Source organism: Ovis aries, chromosome 18 (assembly GCF_016772045.2).
Source record: "Ovis aries strain OAR_USU_Benz2616 breed Rambouillet chromosome 18, ARS-UI_Ramb_v3.0, whole genome shotgun sequence".
NCBI classification, from domain to species: domain Eukaryota; kingdom Metazoa; phylum Chordata; class Mammalia; order Artiodactyla; family Bovidae; genus Ovis; species Ovis aries.
Window position 1 is genome coordinate 54,161,392 of NC_056071.1, and position 24,318 is coordinate 54,185,709.

Consider the following 24,318-nt stretch of genomic DNA (forward strand, 5'->3'; position numbering starts at 1 on the left):
CTGACCTGCCTCTTGAGAAATCTGTATGCAGGTCAGGAAGAAAGAGTTAGAACTGAACATGGAACAACAGACTGGTTCCAAATAGGAAAAGGAGTACATCAAGGCTGTATATTGTCACCCTGCTAATTTAACTTATATGCAGAGTGCATCATGAGAAAAACTGGACTGGATGAAGCACAAGCTGGAATCAAGATTGCCAGGAGAAATATCAATAACCTCAGATATGCAGATGACACCACCCTTATGGCAGAAAGTGAAGAGGAACTAAAAAGCCTCTTGATGAAAGTGAAAGAGGAGAGTGAAAAAGTTGGCTTAAAGCTCAACATTCAGAAAACGAAGATCATGGCATCCGGTCCCATCACTTCATGGCAAATAGATGGGGAAACAGTGTCAGACTTTATTTTTTTGGGCTCCAAAATCACTGCAGATGGTAATTGCAGCCAGCCATGAAATCAAAAGACGCTTACTCTTGGAAGGAAAGTTATGGCCAACCTAGATAGCATATTTAAAACCAGAGACATTACTTTGTCAACAAAGGTCCATCTAGTCAAGGCTATGGTTTTTCCAGTAGTCATGTATGGATGTGAGAGTTAGACTGGAAGAAAGCTGCTGCTACTGCTGCTGCTAAGTCGCTTCCTTCAGTCGTGTCCAACTCTGTGCGACCCCTCAGATGGCAGCCCACCAGGCTCCTCTGTCCCTGGGATTCTCCAGGCAAGAACACTGGAGTGGGTTGCTATTTCCTTCTCCAATGTATGAAAGTGAAAAATCAAAGTGAAGTCGCTCAGTCGTGTCCGACTCTTCGTGACCCCATGGACTGCAGCCTACCAGGCTCCTCCATCTATGGGATTTTCCAGGCAAGAGTACCGGAGTTGGGTGCCATTGCCTTCTGAGTGCCGAAGAATTGATGCTTTTGAACTGTGGCGTTCGAGAAGACTCTTGAGGGTCCTTTGGACTGCAAGAAGATCCAACCAGTGCATCCTAAAGGAGATGAGTCCTGGGTGTTCATTGGAAGGACTGATGTTGAAGCTGAAACTCCAGTACTTTGGCCACCTGATGTGAAGAGCTGACTCATTTGAAAAGACCCCAATGCTGGGAAAGATTGAGGGCAGGAGGAGAAGGGGACGACAGAGGATGAAATGGATGGATGGTATCACCAACTCAATGGACATGGGTTTGGGTGGACTCCAGGAGTTGGTGATGGACAGGGAGGTCTGGCATGCTGCGGTTCCTGGGGTCGCAAAAGTTGGACACGACTGAGTGACTGAACTGAACTGAACTGGTAGCTCAGATGGTAAAGACTCCACCTGCAATGTGGGAGACCTGGGTTCGATCCCTGGGTTGGGAAGATCCCCTGGAGGAGGGCATGGCAACCCACTCCAGTATTCTTGCCTGGAGAATTCCATGGACAGAGGAGCCTGTTGGGCTACAGTCCACAGGGTCAGAAAGAGTGGGACACGACTGAGCAACTTTCACTGGCTCAGTCAAGTTGACACATGAAATTAACCATTGCAATTACTGAGGTTCAATATGCTGTATTTCATCTATAAACATAAGATAGACTTTTTTTCATATTTTAACATCTTGGAAATGGACGTTTTTATAATTGATGTCTTATAATCATCGTCCACTAGGTGGCACTCACGCCATAGTAGTCAATTAGCTATGGGGGCTATATCAATATTGTCTCCGTTCTTTATATTGTCATTACTTCCCTGGATCATTGGTATAATACATGTTAAGCTATAATGCTGCTTAAAATGATTTAAAATATTACATTATAATTTGGTATTGAAACAAAATAACTGTGGGTTCAGCAAGAGAGGAAAACAAAGCAAGGCCTATATTCATCAAAAAAAGCAAATGGCACTAAAGAATTACCACACTACCACATTTTCTTGTAGAACATTCACCAACTATTTTATATGACCTAAGAGGAAAGAAGCCTATAAGTAGATGAAATTACATGTTTTACTGTGAAGATACACATGAAATTATTGCCTTATCACACACCAAGCTGGGGAAATAATGTCAGCATAATCCATGCATCACCCATGATCATTATTAAAACACGGTTTAAAGTTTAACTGGAAGAGTTATTCCTTTCTTTGTGTGAATAGAACCAAGTGTATCTTACACTCAATAAAGCTCATATTTGATGAAATATGTTTATAACATTCTTCTGTTGGTTTTGCCTATGAACAACTAGTTGTGCGTGAACAGTTGCTCAGTCGTGTTGGACTCTTTGTGACCCCATGGACTGTAGTCCGCCAGGCTCCTCTGTCCATGGGATTTTCCAGGCAAGAATACTGGAGTGGGTTGCCATTTCCTCCACCAGGAGATCTTCCTGACCCAGGGATCAAAACCTGTGTCTCCTGCATTTTCCTGCTTTGGCAGGGTGAGTTTTTACCACTGAGCCACCTGGGTTGAATTGGCTCCAGATTCTTAGGTAATCTTTTTCTCCAAAGGTTCTTTAAAACAATATGTGATATTATTTGTTGCATTAGAGAAAAAACCAAGGTTGGCTTGATTCTTTTGTGCCTTTAACATTGATTTACATTTTCTACTTCAAATAATCCAGAAGTGTTTTTGCTTTTATTATTGATTTTGCTTTCAGTTAAAAATTTAGTGTCTTATCAATTTTGGTTTCCTATTCTTACTATTTTCAGTATTGATTCATTCATTTATATTAGAGAGCTACAATGTGCCAGGAAGAGAAATACAGAACCACCACCTTTGTTCATCACAGAAAATCCCCACCACTTATAAGTTCTCAATCTTTAGCATCAACGTTTGCCATCTGAGATTCTACTTATTTATTCATTCTATATGTAGACATGTTTCTGTAGTTTATATCTATGATTTTTAATAGTTTATATTGTCAAGTTAGTTTAGTTTTCTTAAGTGTTGATTATTTTTACTATTTCCAAAGTAATCTTGCTTAGTCTATTTTGACTTTTGTTTCTAATATGTGTTTATTCTCTATTTGACTATTCCCCTGGATCCATTCTCTGACTCTTCCTTGTTTGGTGCACTGAAAGGCTCATCCCTTTGAATTTCAATCTGTTGCTGTTCAGTTGCTAAGTTGCGTCTGACTCTTTGTGACCCCATGAACATCTAGGCTTCCCTGTCCTTCATTATTTCTCGGAATTTGCTCAAACTCATTTCCACTGAGTCAGTGATGCTTCCTGACCATCGCACCTTCTGTTGCCTTCTCTTTTTTCCCTCAATCTTTCCTAGCATCAAGATCTTTTCCAAAGAGTCAGCTCTTAACATCAGGCCAAAGTACTGGAGCTACTTGCGCTGCTTCTAGTAGGCTTCTGACTGCCAAACCAAGTAAATGGAGAGCCATATATCATTTACCCAACTCTACCTCTTACAAGCTGTGTGGCTTTAATCATATCAACTTAATCTGTAAAAATAACTAACATTACCCACTTCACCTTGGTTGTTGTGAATATTAAATGAGATGATACTTGTAACACTCTGAATACAACTGCAGTAGCTCAGTGTGTGGGAGCTATTAATATTATTTGTCTTTGGGTAGAGTGACGTTATAAATGAGAATAAAGCGTAATGTTTCAGAGTTCCCCTGCTTTAGGGTTGTTCATAGGATCTTACTTTTGTAGATCCTAAAAGTCTACCACCACCACCTCATCCCTGCCAGAGGATTCTGGGAAGACGGTAGAGTAGGCTGCACTAGGAATCTCTCTCCCCACACGGACAACAATTGCTCTGGAAGAATCTACCTGATGTAACTCTTTGCGAACTCTGGAGTCTATTGAAGGCTTGCAACTTTCAGAGAAAGACTTGGAGAGTAAATTGTGGTTAATTTCAGCTCTTAACACAGTAGAAGCTACCCATCCTTCATTTTCAGTCTCATGGCAAACAGTTATGCATATGTTTCTGGGGCAGTTGCACACAGTTTGCAGGAAGCAGGGTGGGCAAAAAGAACTTTGTCCTCCAAATATTGCGGGTCTGTGTTCTGTTGGCTGATTGCGGCTCATCACACAAGTGCAGACGAAAAGCAGGGGCCATTCTTCTTGCACAGCTCTCAGTGTTGCAAGTCACACTCTCCCTGGTTGAAATGACTTCCAGGGAATTTAAAGGGCCTGGGCGTTTTGAACCCTTATTTACTCCTTAATTTCTCCCTTTTTTCCCTTTTTTAGAACCAGACATTAAAGACTAGACATCTCAGTTATTATCAAAAAGACTAAAGATATCAAGTGTTAGTTAAAATTTAGAGAAAAGAGAACACTTGTACACTGTTGGTGGGAATGTAAATTGGTGCAGTCACTGTGAAAAACAGTGTGAAGACACCTTAAAAAATTAGGACTGAAAACACCATATGATCCAGCAATTCCACTTTTGGGTATATATCCAAAGGAAATGAAATCACTATCCTGAATAGATAGTTGCATCCCCATTTTCATTAAAGCATTGTTCAGAATAACTGAAATATGGAAACAACCTTCATGTTCACCAACAGATGAATCAATAAAGAAAATGTGGTACATATACACAAAAGAATATTATTTGGCCACGAAAAAGAAGGAAACCCTGTCATATGCAACAATGGAGGAAACTTGAGGGCATTATGCTAAATGCAATAACTCAGAAAAAGTACTATAGGACCTCATTTATATGTTGAACCTATAAAAAAGTCAGTATCACATAAAGTATCTCCTCTGACCACAAGGAGATGATGTTAAAAATCATTAACAAAGAAACTGTAAAATTCCAAAATTGTGGGAACTAAATAAAGCACATTAAAACTATCAACTACCAAAGAATAAATCACAAGGGAAACTGTAAAATACTTTGAGGCAAATGAAAATGAAACTACAATATGCCAAAACTTACAGGATGAAGTGAAAGTGGTACTATTGGAGAAATTTGTTACTATAAATATTTATATTAAAAATAAGGAAGAAACAAGAGCCTATTATATGGAGTGAACTAAGTCACAAAGAGAAAAACAAATATTAATGTATATATATGGAATCTAGAAAGATGGTACTGATGAACCTACTTGCAGGGCAGCAATAGAGACGCAGACAGAGAGAACAGACTTGTGGTCACAGTGGTTGGGGGAGGAAGGAGAGAGTGGGATGAATGGAGAGAGTAACACGGAACCAAATACACTACCATCTGTAAAACAGATAGTCAAACGGAATTTGCTGTACGACTCAGGGAACTCAAACTGGGGCTCTAGGTAACAACCCTGAGAGGTGGGATGGGACAGGAGGTGGTAGGGGGGTTCAAGAGTCAGGGGACAGATGTATACCTATGGCTGATTCGTGTTGATGTATGACAGAAACCAACACAATATAGTAATTATCTTTCAATGAAAAATGTATTTTTTAAAAATTAAAAAAAGGAGTGACTGAGTGAAGGGAATCAAAGACTACAAAATTTCAATTATAAAATGAATAAGTCATGGAGATGAATAGGAATATCTTGGAGATGCTGCAACTTTGTTTCTAATAAAGCAAATATTGCAATAATGTGAATCACATGAATTTTTTTGATTTCTCAGAGTGTATAATGCAACCAATCAATGCGATTGATCAGTGATCAATGCAAAGAAATAGAGGAAAACAACAGTATGGGAAAGACTAGAGATCTCTTCAAGAAAATTAGAGATACCAAGGGAACATTTCATACGAAGATGGGGACAATAAAGGACATAAATGGTACGAACCTAACAGAAGCAGAAGATATTAAGAAGAGGTGGCAAGAACATGACCCAGATAACCACAATGGCTTGATCACTCACCTAGAGCCAGACATCCTGGAATGTGAAGTCAAGTGGGCCTTAGGAAGCATCACTATGAACAAAGTTAGTGGAGGTGACGAAATTCCAGTTGAGCTATTTCAAATCCTAAAAGATGATGCTGTGAAAATGCTGTACCCAATATGCCAGCAAATTTGGAAAACTCAGCAGTGGCCACAGGACTCAAAAAGGTCAGTTATCATTCCAATCCCAAAGAAAGGCAATGTCAAAGAATGTTCAAACTACTGCACAATTGCACTCATCTCATACACTAGCAAAGTAATGCTCAAAATTCTCTAAGCCAGGCTTCAACAGTACGTGAACTGTGAACTTCCAGATGTTCAAGGTGGATTTAAAAAAGGCAGAGGGACCAGAGATCAAATCACCAACATCTGATGGATCATCAAAACAGCAAGAGAGTTCCAGAAAAACATCTACTTCTACTTTATTGACTACGCCAAAGCCTTTGACTGTGTGGATCACAATAGTGGAAAATTCTTTAAGAGATCAGAATACCAGACCACATTACCTGCCTCCTGAGAAATCTGTATGCAGGTCAAGAAGCAAGTTAGAACTGAACATGGAACAACAGACTGGTTCCAAATTGGGAAAGGAGTATGTCAAGGCTGTATATTGTCACCCTGCCTATTCAACTTATATGCAGAGTACATCATGCAAAATGCTGGGCTGGATGAAGCACAAGCTGGAATCAAGATTGCTGGGAGAAATATTAATAATCTCAGATATGCAGATGACACCACCCTTTATGGGAGAAGAACTAAAGAGCCTCTTGATGAAGGTGAAAGAGGACAGTGAAAAAGCTGGCTTAAAACTCAACTTTCAAAAAACGAAGATCGTGGCATCCAGTCCCATCACTTCATGGCAAATAGATGGGGAAACAGTGGAAACAGTGACAGAGTTTATTTTCTTGGGCTCCAAAATCACTGCAGATAGTGACTGCAGCCATGAAATTAAAAGACGCATGCTCCTTGGAAGAAAAGTTAGGACCAACCTAGACAGCATATTAAAAAGCAGAGACATTACTTTCCCAACAAAGGTCCATCTAGTCAAAGCTATGGTTTTTCCAGTAATCATGTATGGATGTGAGAGTTGGACTATAAAGAAAGCTGAGTGCGGAAGAATTGATGCTGTTGAACTGTGGTGTTGAAGAAGATTCCTGAGAGTCCCTTGGACTGCAAAGAGATCCAACCAGTCCATCATAAAGGAAATCAGTCCTGAATATTCATTGGAAGGACTGATGCTGAAGCTGAAACTCCAATACTTTAGCCACCTGATGCGAAGAACTGACTCAATGGAAAAGACCCTGATGCTGGGGAAGATTGAAGGCAGAAGGAGAAGGGATGAGAGGATGAGATGGTTGTATGGCATCACCAACTCAATGAATATGAGTTTGAGTAAACTCCAGGAGATTGTGAAAGACAGGGAAGCCTAGCATGCTGCAGTCCATGGGGTCACAAACAGCTGGACACCACTGAGCGACTGAAAAACAACAGCAACAGCGTTGTACAGGAGGCAGTGACCAACGTAATCCCAAAGGAAAAGAAATGCAAGAAGGTAAGTGGTTGTCTGAGGAGGTTTTACAAAGAGCCAAGAAGAGAAGAGAAAGGCAAGGGAGAAAAGGAAAGATAAAACCAAATAAATGCAGAGTTCCAGAGAATAGCAAAGAGAGATAAGAGGCCTTCTTAAATGAGAAATGCAAATAATAGAGGAACGCAATACAATGGGAACGACTACGAATCTCTTCAAGAAAATTAGAGATATTGAGGGATCATTTCGTGCAAGGATGGGCACAATAAAGGATAGAAGTGGTATGGACCTAGCAGAAGCAGAAGATATTAAGAAGAGATGGCAAGAATACATAGAAGAACTATACAAAAATGGTCTTAAAGACCCAGATAATTGTGATGGTGTGGTCACTCACCCAGAGCCAGACATCCTGGAGTGCAAAGGCAAGTGGGTCTTAGAAAGTATTACTACAGCAAAGCTAGTGGGCATAATGGAATTCCAGTAGAAACATTTAAAATACTAAACGATAATGCAGTTAAAGTGCTGCACTCAATATGTCAGCAAATTTGGAAAACTCAGCAGTGGCCACAGGACGGGAAAATGTCAGTTTTCATTCCAATCCCAAAGAAAGGCAATGCCAAAGAATGTTCAAACTACCGTACAGTTGCTCTCCTTTCACATGCTAGTAAGGTTATGGTCAAATCCTTCAAGCTAGGCTTCAACAGTATGTGAACTGAGAACTCCCAGATGTACAGCTGGATTTAGAAAAGGCAGAGGAGCCAGAGATCAAATTGCCAACATTTATAGAAAAAGCAAGAGAGTTCCAGAAAAACATCGATTTCAGCTTTATTGACTCCACTAAAGACTCTGACTGTATGGATCACAAAAAACTGGAAAATTCTGAAAAAGATGGGAATGCCAGATACATTATCTGTATCCTGAGAGATCTGTATGTCTGTCAAGAAGCAATTGCTAGAACTGGACGTGGAACAACTGACTGGTTCAAAAAATTGGGAAAGGAGTACAACAAAGCTATATATTGTTACCCTGCTTATTTAACTTATATGCAGAGTACATCATGAGAAACGCTAGGCTGGATGAAGCACAAGCTGGAATCAAGATTCTGGGAAAAATATTAATAACTTCAGTTATGCAGATGATACCACCCTTATGGCAGAAAGTGAAAAGAAACTTTAGTTCCTTTAGCCTCTTGATGAAAGTTAAAGAGGAGTGTGGAAGAACTGGCTTAAAACTCAATACTCAGAAAACAAAGATCATAGTATTCGATCCCATCACTTTATGGCAAATAGATGGGGAAACAATGGAAACAGTAACAGACTTTATTTTTGGGGTGCTCCAAAATCACTGCATACGGTACTGCAGCCATGAAATTAAAAGACGCTTGCTCCTTGGAAGAAAAGCTATGACCAACTTAGACAGCATATTAAAAAGCAGAGACATTGCTTTGCCGATAAAGGTCCATCTAGTCAAAGCTATGGTTTTTCCAGCAGTCATGTACAGATGTGAGGGTTGGACCATAAAGAAAGTTGAGTGCCAAAGAACTGATGCTTTTGAACTGTGGTGTTGGAGAAGACTCTTGAGAGTCCCTTGGACAGCAAGGAAATTAAACCACTCAATCCTAAAGGAAATCAGTCCTGAATATTCATTGGAAGGACTGAGGCTAAAGCTGAAACTCCCACACTCTGGCCACCTGATGCCAAGAACCAACTCATTGGAAAAGACACTGAGGCTGGGAAAGATTGAAGGCAGGAGGAGAAGGGGACAACAGAGGATGAGATGGTTGGATGGCATCACTGACTCAGTGGACATGAGTTTCAGCAAGGTCCAGGAGTTGGTGATGACCTGGGAAGCCTAGCGTGCTACAGTACATGTGGTCACAAATAGTTGACCTGACTAGTGACTGATCAACAATAACAAAAACTTCTTCACACCCAGAAGGATGATTGCTATCAAAAGACCAGAAAATAACAAGTGTTGGCAATGTTATGGAGAAACTGGAACCATTTTACACCGGAAATCAGAAGGTGAAATAGTACAGTGCTGTGTAAAATAGTATTGCAGATCCTCAAAAAATTAAAAGTAAAATTATCATATGATTCAGAAATGCCACTTCTGAGTATATACCTGAAAGAATTAAAAAGCAGGTCTTAAAGATGCTTTATTGACTATGTCAAAGCCTTTGACTGTGTGGATCACAATAAACTGTGGAAAATTCTGAAAGAGATGGGAGTACAGACCACCTGACCTGCCTCTTGAGAAATCTGTATGCAGGTCAGGAAGCAGCAGTTAGAACTGGACATGGAACAACAGACTGGTTCCAAATTGGAAAAGGAGTACATCAAGGCTGTATATTGTCACCCTGCTTATTTAACTTCTATGCAGAGTACATCATGAGAAACGCTGGACTGGAAGAAACACAAGCTGGAATTAAGATTGCTGGGAGAAATATCAATAAGCTCAGAAACGCAGATGACACCACGCTTATGGCAGAAAGTGAAGAGGAACTAAAAGCCTCTTGATGACAGTGAAAGTGGAGAGTGAAAAAGTTGGTCTAAAGCTCAACATTCAGAAAATGAAGATCATGGCATCCGGTCCCATCACGTCATGGCAAATAGATGGGGAAACAGTGGAAACAGTGTCAGACTTTATTTTTGGGGGCTCCAAAATCACTGCAGATGGTGACTGCAGCCATGAAATTAAAAGACATTCCTTGGAAGAAAAGTTATGACCAATCTAGATAATATATTCAAAACCAGAGGCATTACTTTGCCGACTAAGGTCCGTCTAGTCAAGGCTATGGTTTTTCCTGTGGTCACGTATGGGTGTGAGAGTTGGACTGTGAAGAAAGCTGAGCACCGAAGAATTGCTGCTTTTGAACTGTGGTGTTGGAGAAGACTCTTGAGAGTCCCTTGGACTGCAAGGAGATCCAACCAGTCCATTCTAAAGGAGATCAACCCTGGGATTTCCTTGGAAGGACTCATGCTAAAGCTGAAACTCCAGTACTTTGGCCACCTCATGCGAAGAGTTGACTCATTGGAAAAGACTTTGATGCTGGGAGGGATTGGGGGCAGGAGGAGAAGGGGACGACCAAGGATGAGATGGCTGGATGGCATCACTGACTCGATGGACGTGAGTCTGAGTGAACTCCGGGAGTTGGTGATGGACAGGGAGGCCTGGCGTGCTGCAATTCATGGGGTCGCAAAGAGTCAGATACGTGAGTGACTGAACTGAACTGAACTGAACTAAAAGATGTATCTGTATACCTGTGTTTGTAGCAACACTATTCACAATAGATAAACATGGAAGCAACCCAAGTGTCCACTGATAGATGAATGGACAAGCTAAATGTCATCTATATGGTACAATTATTATTCAGTCTTAATCATGAAGAAAACCCTCATACAAGCTATTACATATATGAACCTTAAGGCCATTATGCTAAGTGAAATAATCTAGTCACAAAAGGACAAATACTGTATGATTCTACTTATATGAGGCACCAGAGAAGTCAAAATCATAGAAACAGAAAATAGGATGGTAGTTGCGAGAAGCTGTGGGGAAGAGGGGTATGGGGATTTATTTTTAAAAGGTATAGAGTTTTAAGATGAAGAAAGTTAAGGAGATGGATGTTGGTGATGGTTGCAGAATATTTGCATGTATTTAATACCACTGATGGAGAAGGCAATGGCATCCCACTCCAGTACTCTTGCCTGGAAAATCCCATGGACAGAGGAGCCTGGTAGGCTGCAGTCCATGGGGTTGCGAAGTTGGACACGACTGAGCGACTTCACTTTGACTTTTCACTTTCATGCATTGGAGAAGGAAATGGCAACCCACTCCAGTGTTCTTGCCTGGAGAATCCCAGGGACTGGGGAACCTGGTAGGCTGCCGTCTAAGGGGTCACACAGAGTCGGACACAACTGAAGTGACTTAGCAGCAGCAGCAGCAGCAATACCACTGAGGGCTTCTCAAGTGGTGCTCGTGGTAAAGAACCCACCTGCCAATGCAAGCGATGAAAGAGATGCAGGTTCGATCCCTGTGTTGGGAAGATCCCCTAGAAGAGGGCATCACAACCCACTCCAGTATTCTTGCCTGGAGAATCCCATGGACAGAGGAGCCTGGCGGGGTAAGTCCATAGGGTTGCACAGAATTGGACACAAGTGAAGTGACTGAGCACGTATCCAATACCACTGAACTATATACTTAGAATGGTTAAGATGTTAAATTTTGTTATGTTTATTTTTATTACTGTAAAACATTTAAAAAATCCATCTAAAACCCCTAATATGTCTGAGACCTAGGATCAGTTCATTAATATGGCAGATTTAAAAATACATCTTCTAACCCTTGGCTCACAGGTAGTGCTTCTACCAGTAAAAGTGCATTCCTCACCTGCCTTTGTCAAGTAAACCTTTCCACTTTGGGAAACAAGAGTAATATCTGAAGTATAAAAACTATGGTAAGTATTCTTTATGATATCATCATGAAAGTCAGCTATTAAATCAAAGGTGTTGCCGCCATCAATTGAAAGCCATACCTAAGGGAATAGAAAGACAATATCTCACTAAAGAGATGCCATGTAACAGTCAGCAATTACCTAATCTTCCTACATAAGAAAGTCATGCAGCATAACCATACTCCCATATCCATCATTCATTCATCCCCCCTCACACACACACACACACACACACACACACAAGTGTAAAGACTCCTGACATACTTGATCAACCCTCTATTCCCTTCCTAGAGTTTGTGCAATGGTGTATGTGGCAATCTTCAGTTTTATAAAAGATGCATAAAAGAACAAAGTTATTTCATCATCTCTCAACTGGGTCCTCCTTGTTCATAAAAGGATGAAGTGTTGCATGAATTGCTATATGGAGGAGAGTGCTTACCCATATTAAAATGGGTTAAGTGCTTATCCATATTAAAATGACTTTTGTGATGAATTCCTCTATTCTAAAAAGCTTTTTTGTTTGTTTGTTTTTTGTAGTATCTTCAGAGTTTTCTACACATAAGATCATATCACCTATGAACACAGATAATTTTGCTTCTTCCTTTTATATGCAGATTCTATAAAATTTCTTTTTCTTATCTAATAACTCTGGTCAGAACTTCCAGTACTATATTGAACAGAAGTAGTGAGAGTGTGCTTCCTTGCCTTATTCCTTACCTCAGAGGAAAAGCTGTAAGTCTTTCACTGTTGAGCATAATATTCATTGTGTGTTTCTTGTATATGGTTTTTATCATGTTTAGGTAGTTTTCTTCTATTTCTAGTCTACTACATGTTTTTATCATGAAAGTATGTGAATTTTATCAAATGCTTTTTTGTATCAACTGAGATGATGTTGTGATTATTTTCCCCCTTCATTCTGTTAATGTGGTGTATTACATTGTTCAATTTTCATATGTTGAACCATCTCTGTGTTACAGAAACAAATCCCACTTGGTCGTAGTATGTATAATCTTTTTAATTCCATTGCTGAATTCAGTTTCCTAGTATTTTGTTGAGAATTTTTGTATCAGTATTGTCTAGGGATTTGATTTATAGTTTCCTTGTAGTATTCTTATCTGACTTTGATATCAGGTTAATGGTGGTCTTAAAGAATGACCTTGGAAATCTTCGTTCCTCTTCATTTTTTTCTTCCCTTTGGCAAGAGTTTGAAGAGGTTTAGTGTTAATTCTTCTTTAAACACTTGGACCAATTCACCAATGAAGCCATATACCCTTGGACTTTTCTTTATTAGGAGGTTTGACTACTGATTCAATTTCCTAACTAGTTATTGGTCTGCTCAGATTTATTTCTTCATGATTTAAGAATTAGTAGGTTGTGTGTTTCTGGGAATTTACCCATTTGTTCTAGGTTATCCAGGTTGTTAGCACACAATTCATAATATTCTCATATCCTCCTTGTTTCTGTGGCATCAGTTTTAACATCCCCTCTTTTAATTTTTAGATGAATCTTCATTTTCTTAGTTTATCTAGTTAAGTTTTGTCAACAAACCAGGTCTTAATTTAACTGCTTTTTTCTATTCCCTATTACATTTATCTTTCCTCTATTCTTTATTATATCCTTCCATTTGTTAGCTTTCAGTTTGTGGCTCTCCTTTTTTTAGTTCCTTAAGGTGTAAAATTAGGTTGCCCATCCTCCTAGGCAACCATTTAATTTTGTTGTCTCTTTCCTCAAATCCCCTCCCCTCTACATTTCTCCTCCATCATCACTCATAAATAATTTTGATTTTTTTTGTGTGAGAAAATAGAAGATACATTCACACATCCTCCATTACCTTAGCTCCCCACCTAACTGCTTTTGAACCCCAAAACCCTTCCTCCCTCCACTTACTACTGTCTGCTAAGATCAATCTCTTCACTAGTTCATATAGATTATCTCCTCTCACCTCTTCAGAAATGTCTCTCCAGTAGTTTGTTCTCTTTCCTGCATCATTAATTTTCCCCTCTCTACCAAGTAATTCCCAGAAGCACAATCATAATTCTTTTTATCTTAAAAAACCCTCTTCTTTTGACCTTTCCTTTTTCAAATACTGTCACATTTCCCTGTTCTACTTTTCAGCAAAACTTTGCAAAAGGTTTGTTTGTATTCACTGTCACTAATTCCTTTCTTCTCATTCTCTCCTCATTAGGCTTTCCACCTCTCTGACCATCAGAGCAACTCCATTATTAACGTATAACCATTCAGCAGAGTAAGTGAAGAATTTACATCTATACTAGAGTGTAAAGTTTAATCTATACATACCTGATTACCGTAAGCATACAGAAAATGGCTTCGTGGGTGGAATATCATTCCAACAGGAGAAGAGAATGATGAAGGAAAAGAGAAAGGTGGAAATTTTTGTATTAAGTCTGGTTTGTTGTGTTTTAGGATCCTCACAGAGACAATGGTATTTTTCTAGAAATAGATAAAGAAGGAGCAAATGGTAAGATTTCTTTCCACCAACAGTACTACGTCTATGTTACAATTTTAAGAGTTTCTTGTTACTTGGATTTTGATTAAGATAGGGATACAACCTTTAACAGCATAGAATTGAAAGGATTATCAGCTATTGGTATCTCTTTACTTTGCCTCCCCCTACTGTATAGGTCCATCTTGCAGATATTGAACATGAAGTAAAGAGGATTAAATAATTTGTCCAAGGTTTTATAATAAATGTCAAGGGGGGATTTATTGTAGAATCATTCAGTACTGAACTTGACAGGCTCCAATGCCCATTCACTAGAACTATAATGTCAAGCTACTTTTTAAAATGTGAACACCTAGGCCACACTACAGTTCTGTCAGATCATGATTCTGATGGGGATCAGAATATGTACCCCAAGGCATGACACTTTGGTATAAAGTTTATTTTATGCTGATATTTTAGATTCAAAAGATGCAAAAAATTTCTTCCCTCATCTGACTAAAAGCAGCAATATCTGGGATATAAGGCTGCCATTAATTCCTCTTCAGAGCATATCTACTCCCAGAAGGCAGCATGCAAACAAAACCTACCCCAGATCCCTTCTTCAGGTGAGCTTTAAGGCCCACAAGAGACAGAAAAATCACTCAAACTTATTCAAACAAATATTATCATGGACTTTCTTAACTCCTGTTTGTTCTCCTGTAAACCCATTATCTTTTCACTTGTTTTCTTTTAAGTATCCTTCTCACTCAATTTCTTAAACTATTAAGATGGTATGTAGCCTCCAAAATTTAACTACCTTTTGAGTTATTCATCATTGACTCATACCCACATGTGTGTGCCTTCAGTTCACAGTCAGTTGTGTCCAACTCTTTGCAACCCCATGGACTGCAGCATGCCAGGCTTCCCTGTCCATCACCAAATCCTGGAGCTTGCTCAAACTCATGTCCATCAAGTTGGTGATGCCATCCAACCATTTCATCCTCTATTGTCCCTTTCTCCTCTTGCCTCCAATCTTTCCCAGCATCAGGGTTTTTTCCAAGGAGTCAGTTCTTTGCATCAGGTGGCCAAAGTATTAGAGTTTCAGCTTCAGCATCAGTCCTTCCAGTCTTGATATCCTTTAGGATTAACTGGTTGGATCTCCTTGCAGTCCAAGGGACCCTCAAGAGTCTTCTCCAACACCACAGTTCAAAAACATTGATTCCTCCAGTTCCATTCTTATTTCTCAAGATTGCTTTGGCAATTCGAGGTATTTTGTATTTCCATACAAATCTTGAAATTATTTGTTCTAGTTCTGTGAAAAATATGGCTGGTAGCTTGATAGGGATTGCATTGAATTTGTAAATTGCTTTGGGTAGTATATTCATTTTCACTATATTGATTCTTCTGATCCATGAACATGGTATATTTCTCCATCTATTAGTGTCCTCTTTGATTTCTTTCATCAGTGTTTTATAGTTTTCTATATATAGGTCTTTAGTTTCTTTAGGTAGATATATTCCTAAGTATTTTATTCTTTTCGTTGCAATGGTGAATGGAATTGTTTCCTTAATTTCCTTTTCTACTTTCTCATTATTAGTATATAGGAATGCAAGGGATTTCTGTGTGTTGATTTTATATCCTGCAACTTTACTATATTCATTGATGAGCTCTAGTAATTTTCTGGTGGAGTCTTTAGGGTTTTCCATGTAGAGGATCATGTCATCTGCAAACAGTGAGAGTTTTACTTCTTCTTTTCCAATTTGGATTCCTTTTATTTCTATTTCTGCTCTGATTGCTGTGGCCAAAACTTCCAGAACTATGTTGAATAGTAGCGGTGAAAGTGGACATCCTTGTCTTGTTCCTGACTTTAGGGGAAATGCTTTCAATTTTTCACCATTGAGGATAATGTTTGCTGTGGGCTTGTCATATATAGCTTTTATTATGTTGAGGTATGTTCCTTCTATTCCTGCTTTCTGGAGAGTTTTTTTTATCATAAATGGATGTAGAATTTTGTCAAAGGCCTTCTCTGCATCTATTGAGATAATCATATGGTTTTTATTTTTCAATTTGTTAATGTGGTGAATTACATTGATTGATTTGCGGATATTGGAGAATCCTTGCATCCCTGGGATAAAGCCTACAAAGCCACAGTCATCAAAACAGTATGGTACTGGCACAAAGACAGACATATAGATCAGTGAAACAAAATAGAAAGCCCAGAGATAAATCCACACACATATGGACACCTTATCTTTGACAAAGGAGGCAAGAATATACAATGGAGTAAAGACAATCTCTTTAACAAGTGGTTCTGGGAAAACTGGTCAACCACTTGTAAAAGAATGAAACTATATCACTTTCTAATACTGCACACAAAAATAAACTCAAAATGGATTAAAGATCTAAATGTAAGACCAGAAACTATAAAACTCCTAGAGGAGAACATAGGCAAAACACTCTCCGACATAAATCACAGCAGGATCCTCTATGATCCACCTCCCAGAATTCTGGAAATAAAAGCAAAAATGAACAAATGGGATCTAATTAAAATTAAAAGCTTCTGCACAACAAAGGAAAATATAAGCAAGGTGAAAAGACAGCCTTCTGAATGGGAGAAAATAATAGCAAATGAAGCAACTGACAAACAACTAATCTCAAAAATATACAAGCAACTTATGCAGCTCAATTCCAGAAAAATAAACGACCCAATCAAAAAATGGGCCAAAGAACTAAATCGACATTTCTCCAAAGAAGACATACGGATGGCTAACAAACACATGAAAAGATGCTCAACATCACTCATTATTAGAGAAATGCAAATCAAAACCACAATGAGGTACCACTTCACACCAGTCAAAATGTCTGCGATCCAAAAATCTGCAAGCAATAAATGCTGGAGAGGGTGTGGAGAAAAGGGAACCCTCCTACACTGTTGGTGGGAATGCAAACTAGTACAGTCACTATGGAGAACAGTGTGGAGATTCCTTTAAAAATTGCAAATAGAACTGCCTTATGACCCAGCAATCCCACTGCTGGGCATACACACCGAGGAAACCAGAATTGAAAGAGACACATGTACCCCAATATTCATCGCAGCACTGTTTATATAGCCAGGACATGGAAGCAACCTAGATGTCCATCAGCAGATGAATGGATAAGAAAGCTGTGGTACATATACACAATGGAGTATTACTCAGCCATGAAAAAGAATACATTTGAATCAGTTCTGATGAGATGGATGAAACTGGAGCCGATTATACAGAGTGAAGTAAGCCAGAAAGAAAAACACCAATACAGTATACTAACACATATATATGGAATTTAGAAAGATGGCAATGACGACCCTGTATGCAAGACAGCAAAAAAGACACAGATGTGTATAACGGACTTTTGGACTCAGAGGGAGAGGGAGAGGGTGGGATGATTTGGGAGAATGGCATTCTAACATGTATACCTTCATGTAAGAATTGAATCGCCAGTCTATGTCCGACGCAGGATACAGCATGCTTGGGGCTGGTGCATGGTGATGACCCACAGAGATGTTATGGGGAGGGAGGTGGGAGGGGGGTTCATGTTTGGGAACGCCTGTAAGAATTAAAGATTTTAAAATTAAAAAAAAGAATAAATAAATAAATAAAAAAGATACTTTAATGTCCTTAAAACAAAAACAAAAACAAAAACAAAAACAAAAACATTGATTCTTCGGCACTCAGATTTCTTTATAGTCCAACTCTCACATCCAATACATGATTACTGGAAAAACCATAGCTTTGATTAGATGAACTTCTGTCAGCAAAGAAATGTCTCTGCTTTTTAATATGCTAAGTTGGTCATAGCTTTTCTTCCAAGGAGCAAGTGTCTTTTAATTTCATGGCTGCAGTCATCATCTGCAGTGATTTTGGAGCCCCCCAAAATAAAGTCTGTCACTATTTCCATTGTTTCCCCATTTATTTGCCATAAAGTGATGGGACTGGATGCCACGATCTTCATTTTTTGAAAGTTGAGTTTTTTAATATAAATTTATTGAATTGGAGGTTAATTATTTTACAACATTGTAGTGGTTTTGCCATACATTGACATGAATCCGCCATGGGTGTACATGTGTTCCCCATCCTGAACCCCCCTCTCACCTCCCTCCCCATCCCATCCCTCTGGGTCATCCCAGTGCACCAGCCCCGAGCACCCTGTCTCAAACCTGCATCAAACCTGGACTGGCGATTCATTTCACATATGATAATATACATGTTTCAATGCCATTCTCCCAAATCATCCCACCCTTGCCTTCTCCCACAGAGTCCAAAAGACAATTCTTTACATCTGTGTCTCTTTGCTGTCTCACATATAGAATTATCATTACCATCTTTCTGAATTCCATATATATGTGTTAGTATACTGTACTGCCTCATTTTCTTTCTGGCTTACTTCACTCTAAATAGGCTCCAGTTTCATCCACCTCATTAGAACTGAAAGCTGAGTTTTAAGCCAACTTTTTCACTGTCCTCTTTTACTTTCATCAAGAGACTCTTTAGTTCTTCTTTGTTTTCTGCCATAAGGGTGGTGTCATCTCCGTATCTGAGGTTATTGATATTTCTCCCAGCAATCCTGATTCCAACTTGTCCTTCAGCCAGCCCAGCATTTCACATGATGTACTCTGCATATAAGTTAAATAAGCAGAGTGACAAGATACAGCCTTGACGTACTCTTTCCCAATTTGGAACCAGTTTGTTTTTCCATGTCCAGTTCCAATGTTGCTTCTTGACCTGCATACAGATTTCTCAGGAGGCAGGTAAGGTGATCTGGTAGACCCACCTGTTGAAGAATTTTCTACAGATGGTTGTGATCCACACAGTCAAAGGCTTTGGCGTAGTCAATAAAGTAGAAGTAGATGTTTTTCTGGAACTCTCTTGCTGTTTTGATGACCCAACGGATGTTGCTGATTTGATCTCTGGTTCCTCTGCCTTTTCTAAATCCACCTTGAACATCTGGAATTTCACAGTTCACATACTGTTGAAGCCTGGCTTGGAGAATTTTGAGGATTATTTTGCTAGTGTGCGAGATGAGCGCAACTGTGTGGTAGTTTGAAAAATCTTTGGCATTGCCTTTCTTTGGGATTGGAATAAAAACCGACCTTTTCCAGCCCTGTGGCCACTGCTGAGTTTTCCAAATTTGCTGGCATATTGGGTGCAGCACTTTCACAGCATCATCTTTTAGGATTTGAAATAGCTCAACAGGAACTCCATCACCTCCACTAGCTTTGTTCATAGAGATGCTTCCTAAGGCCCACTTGACCTTGCATTCCAGGATGGCTGCCTCTAGGTGAGTGATCACACCATCGTGGTTATCTGAGTCAGAAGATTTTTTTTGTATAGTTCTTCAGCATTGGACTTTACTTCCATCACCAGTTTCATGTACAACTGGGCATTGTTTTCACTTTGGCTTTGTTTCTTCATTCTACCTGGAGTTATTTCTCTACTCTTTTCCAGTAGCATATTGGGCACCTACTGACCTGGGAAGTTCATCTTTCAGTGTCATACCCTTTTGCCTTTTCATACTGTTCATGGGGTTCTCAAGGAAAGAATGCTGAAGTGGTTTGTCATTCCCTTCTCCAGTGGACCACATTTTGTCAGAACTGTCCACCATGACTCATCCGTCTTGGGTGGCCCTACACGGCATGGCTCATAGTTTCACTGAGTTAGACAAGGTTGTGGTCCATGTGATCAGTTTGATTAATTTTCTGTGATTGTGTGTGCATTGTATGCATAAATAGTTATTTTCTTTTCTCTTGTTAATCTGTCTTTTATCAGTTTAATTTGCAGGGCCCTAATTAGAGGGTAGAGGAAAAATTTTTATCCCCTAAAATCATCCGGGTAGGGCTTGTTCCACTTTTTGTTCATTTAAACTAACCATTTTATGGAAACTTAAATATATACAGAGCAAATACAGCTTATACTATCCTGAAGAATAAGCAAAGCAAAATCATTATACAAACAGCATTGAATTTTGTGTCTTCATCAAACTGAATGATAATCAGAGACAAGACATCTATAAGGTATCAAGTGAAAGTGAAAGTCACTCAGTTGTGTCCAACACTTTGTGACCCCATGGACGTCCATGGAATTCTCTAGGCCAGAATACTAGAGTAAGTAACCTTTCCCTTCTCCAGGGGATTTTTCCAACCCAAGGGCTGAACCCAGGTCTCCTGCATTCCAGGTGGATTCTTTACCAGCTGAGCCACAAGGGAAGTCTAAGAATATTGGAGTAGGTAGCCTATCCCTTCTCCAGCGGATCTTCCCAACCCAGGAATCAAACCGGGGTCTCCCGCATTGCAGGTGGATTCTTTACCAACCTAGCTATGAGGGATGCCCATAAGGTATCAAACTATATTAATTATCATAAATAATTTCACTGCAGCCAATTTTTAATCAACTTATACTGCCAAAGAAAACAAGAACTTGGAATAAGCTTTGGTCAGGTACATTTTCATTATTGTGGTGTCAAGAGCAATCCCCTCTGGGCTTTAAGGCCTACCTGGTTATGGAAGAGGTAGACGGCAGAACTTTGCTCTTGGTCAACAAGAAATGTTATCACAGTTGAAAGAATAGTTTTGGTTCCTTTTGAAACAGGGGGTAAGCAAGGCAACCATTCAAGAAATGGTTCTTTACTGTAAAAACAAGAGTTTGCCTACAAAAAGAGAAAGGAAAAGTTAATGCCATTGTTGAACTCTTAAAGTCCTCATTATTTTTGTGTGCGGTGTTAGAAAGTGATCTAGTTTCATTCTTTTACAAGTGGTTGACCAGTTTTCCCAGCACCACTTGTTAAAGAGATTGTCTTTATTCCATTGTATATTCTTGCCTCCTTTGTCAAAGATAAGGTGTCCATATGTGTATGGATTTATCTCTGGGTTTTCTATTTTGTTCCATTGATCTATATTTCTGTCTTTGTCAACCACTTGTAAAAGAATGAAACTAGATCACTTTCTAATACTGCACACAAAAATAAACTCAAAATGGATTAAAGATCTAAATGTAAGACCAGAAACTATAAAACTCCTAGAGGAGAACATAGGCAAAACACTCTCCGACATAAATCACAGCAGGATCCTCTATGATCCACCTCCCAGAATTCTGGAAATAAAAGCAAAAATGAACAAATGGGATCTAATTAAAATTAAAAGCTTCTGCACAACAAAGGAAAATATAAGCAAGGTGAAAAGACAGCCTTCTGAATGGGAGAAAATAATAGCAAACGAAGCAACTGACAAACAACTAATCTCAAAAATATACAAGCAACTTATGCAGCTCAATTCCAGAAAAATAAACGACCCAATCAAAAAATGGGCCAAAGAACTAAATCGACATTTCTCCAAAGAAGACATACGGATGGCTAACAAACACATGAAAAGATGCTCAACATCACTCATTATTAGAGAAATGCAAATCAAAACCACAATGAGGTACCACTTCACACCAGTCAAAATGTCTGCGATCCAAAAATCTGCAAGCAATAAATGCTGGAGAGGGTGTGGAGAAAAGGGAACCCTCCTACACTGTTGGTGGGAATGCAAACTAGTACAGTCACTATGGAGAACAGTGTGGAGATTCCTTTAAAAATTGCAAATAGAACTGCCTTATGACCCAGCAATCCCACTGCTGGGCATACACACCGAGGAAACCAGAATTGAAAGAGACACATGTACCCCAATATTCATCGCAGCACTGTTTATATAGCCAGGACATGGAAGCAACCTAGATGTCCATCAGCAGATGAATGGATAAGAAAGCTGTGGTACATATACACAATGGAGTATTACTCAGCCATGAAAAAGAATACATTTGAATCAGTTCTGATGAGATGGATGAAACTGGAGCCGATTATACAGAGTGAAGTAAGCCAGAAAGAAAAACACCAATACAGTATACTAACACATATATATGGAATTTAGAAAGATGGCAATGATGACCCTGTATGCAAGACAGCAAAAAAGACACAGATGTGTATAATGGAGTTTTGGACTCAGAGGGAGAGGGAGAGGGTGGGATGATTTGGGAGAATGGCATTGAAACATGTATACTATCATGTAAGAAACGAATCGCCAGTCTATGTCCGACGCAGGATACAGCATGCTTGGGGCTGGTGCATGGGGATGACCCAGAGAGATGTTATGGGGAGGGAGGTGGGAGGCTAACATGTGTTTGTTAGCCATCCGTATGTCTTCTTTGGAGAAATGTCGATTTAGTTCTTTGGCCCATTTTTTGATTGGGTCGTTTATTTTTCTGGAATTGAGCTGCATAAGTTGCTTTTATATTTTTGAGATTAGTTGTTTGTCAGTTGCTTCATGTTTGGCAACGCATGTACACCCGTGGTGGATTCAAGTCAATGTATGGCAAAACCAATACAGTATTGTAAAGTAAAATAAAGTAAAAATAAAAATTAAAAAGAAAAAAGTCCTCATTAGCTCCTATAGGCAGATAAACCAATGAACCATTGTGTTGTTATCTTCTTGGGGATGCGAGTCCAGAAAACATGGCCAAACATCCCTTTCTGGCATGAATTGTTAGATAATTGCTGCTGCTGCTAAGTTGCTTCAGTCGTGTCTGACCCTGTGCCACCCCATAGACGGCAGTGCATCAGGCTCCTCTGTCCCTGGGATTCTCCACGCAAGAATACTGGAGTGGGTTGCCATTTCCTTCTCCAATGCAGAAAAGTGAAAAGTGAAAGTGAAGTCTCTCAGTCATGTGTGACTCTTAGTGACCCCATGGACTGTAGCCTACCAGGCTCCTCCATCCATGGGATTCTCCAGGCAAGAATACTGGAATGGGGTCGGTTGCCATTTTCTTCTCCAGTTAGATAATTACCATTAAACCCAAGTAGAGCCACCACTCGGAACAAAGAGTGATTGTTAAGCTTTTCAGTCTGTAGAATTGCCATTCTTTACATTAATAACAACCTATGAAATGATGCACAGCAAAATTTCTTACTTTTTAAAATATTGAATATCATACCTCACTTAGGGTCCTGTTTCTGTCAAAGGTGATAGTAACATAATCAACTATAAAATATAAAGGTACAGAAATTATAAGTAGCATCTATATTTTTAAATGTATCATTAAATATACTCAAATACAATTTTCTTGCATTTATAACAGGGCACGCCTATTTTGCCTTATATTTAAATCAATTTTTCCCCCAGTTTTAGGCTCTTAACTTATACAAAACAAATCTATCTTTATGTTTAATTCTATTTTTATTTCATTTTATCTAATCTATATGTGCTATCTACTTTGAGAAAAGTTTATTAAAATTTACCTTCAAAGTGTTCTCTGTTAGCAAAACACCTTTCATTATACCACAGTTTTCCTTTGATGTAGTCAACCTACATAAATAAACAAAAGTATCATTTAGGCAATACATAGACTTAAGATGTAAGATAGAAAAACATCAGAAAATTTAAAAGTTAGATAGTTCAGGAATGTGAGGCAAATAAAAAGAGAAAAACTGTATGCCAACAAATAAAAGGTCATAGAGGGCAGTAAACAAGAATATGCTTTTTGAACAGCACACGAAAAAGGAATAAAAAATTTTGCTTGATTAGCATATGTTAATGAAGATGCTGCTGCTGCTGCTGCTAAGTTGCTTCAGTCGTGTCCAACTCTGCGTGACCCCATAGATGGCAGCCCACCAGGCTCCACCGTCCCTGGGATTCTCCAGGCAAGAACACTGGAGTGGGTTGCCATTTCCTTCTCCAATGAATGAGAGTGAAAAGTGAAAGTGAAGTCGCTCAGTCATGTCCGATTCTTCTCGATACCATGGTCTGCAGCCTACCAGGCCCCTCCATCCATGGGATTTTCCAGGCAAGAGTACTGGAGTGGGGTGCCATTGCCTTCTCTCTATGAATTGTCTATCTGAGGCTCCCAGGAGCTGTTGATCTTTCATTACAGTTAAAACAGGCCATATACTTATTGTTTATTCTCCTTCAGCTGCAGATAGATTTAAGGAGTCTTCCCAGAAGCCTGACAGCCGCACAAAGCAATAAGAAAAAAATACAGGTTTTGAAAAACTGGTCATAAGAAAGAAACTTCCAAGAAGGTAAGATTATAC

The 24,318-nt window shown here is 39.3% G+C and overlaps 1 protein-coding gene across 1 annotated transcript in view; it reads right to left on the bottom strand.

The window, feature by feature from the left end:
• Positions 1-24,318, bottom strand: part of CATSPERB (cation channel sperm associated auxiliary subunit beta) — a 134,499-nt gene that overhangs the window by 50,235 nt on the left and 59,946 nt on the right. Inside the window, 5 exon segments of the mRNA XM_060401528.1 lie at positions 11,714-11,858; positions 14,076-14,228; positions 20,737-20,901; positions 23,223-23,269; positions 23,527-23,593. Coding sequence (XP_060257511.1) covers positions 11,714-11,858; positions 14,076-14,228; positions 20,737-20,901; positions 23,223-23,269; positions 23,527-23,593 — 577 coding nt within the window.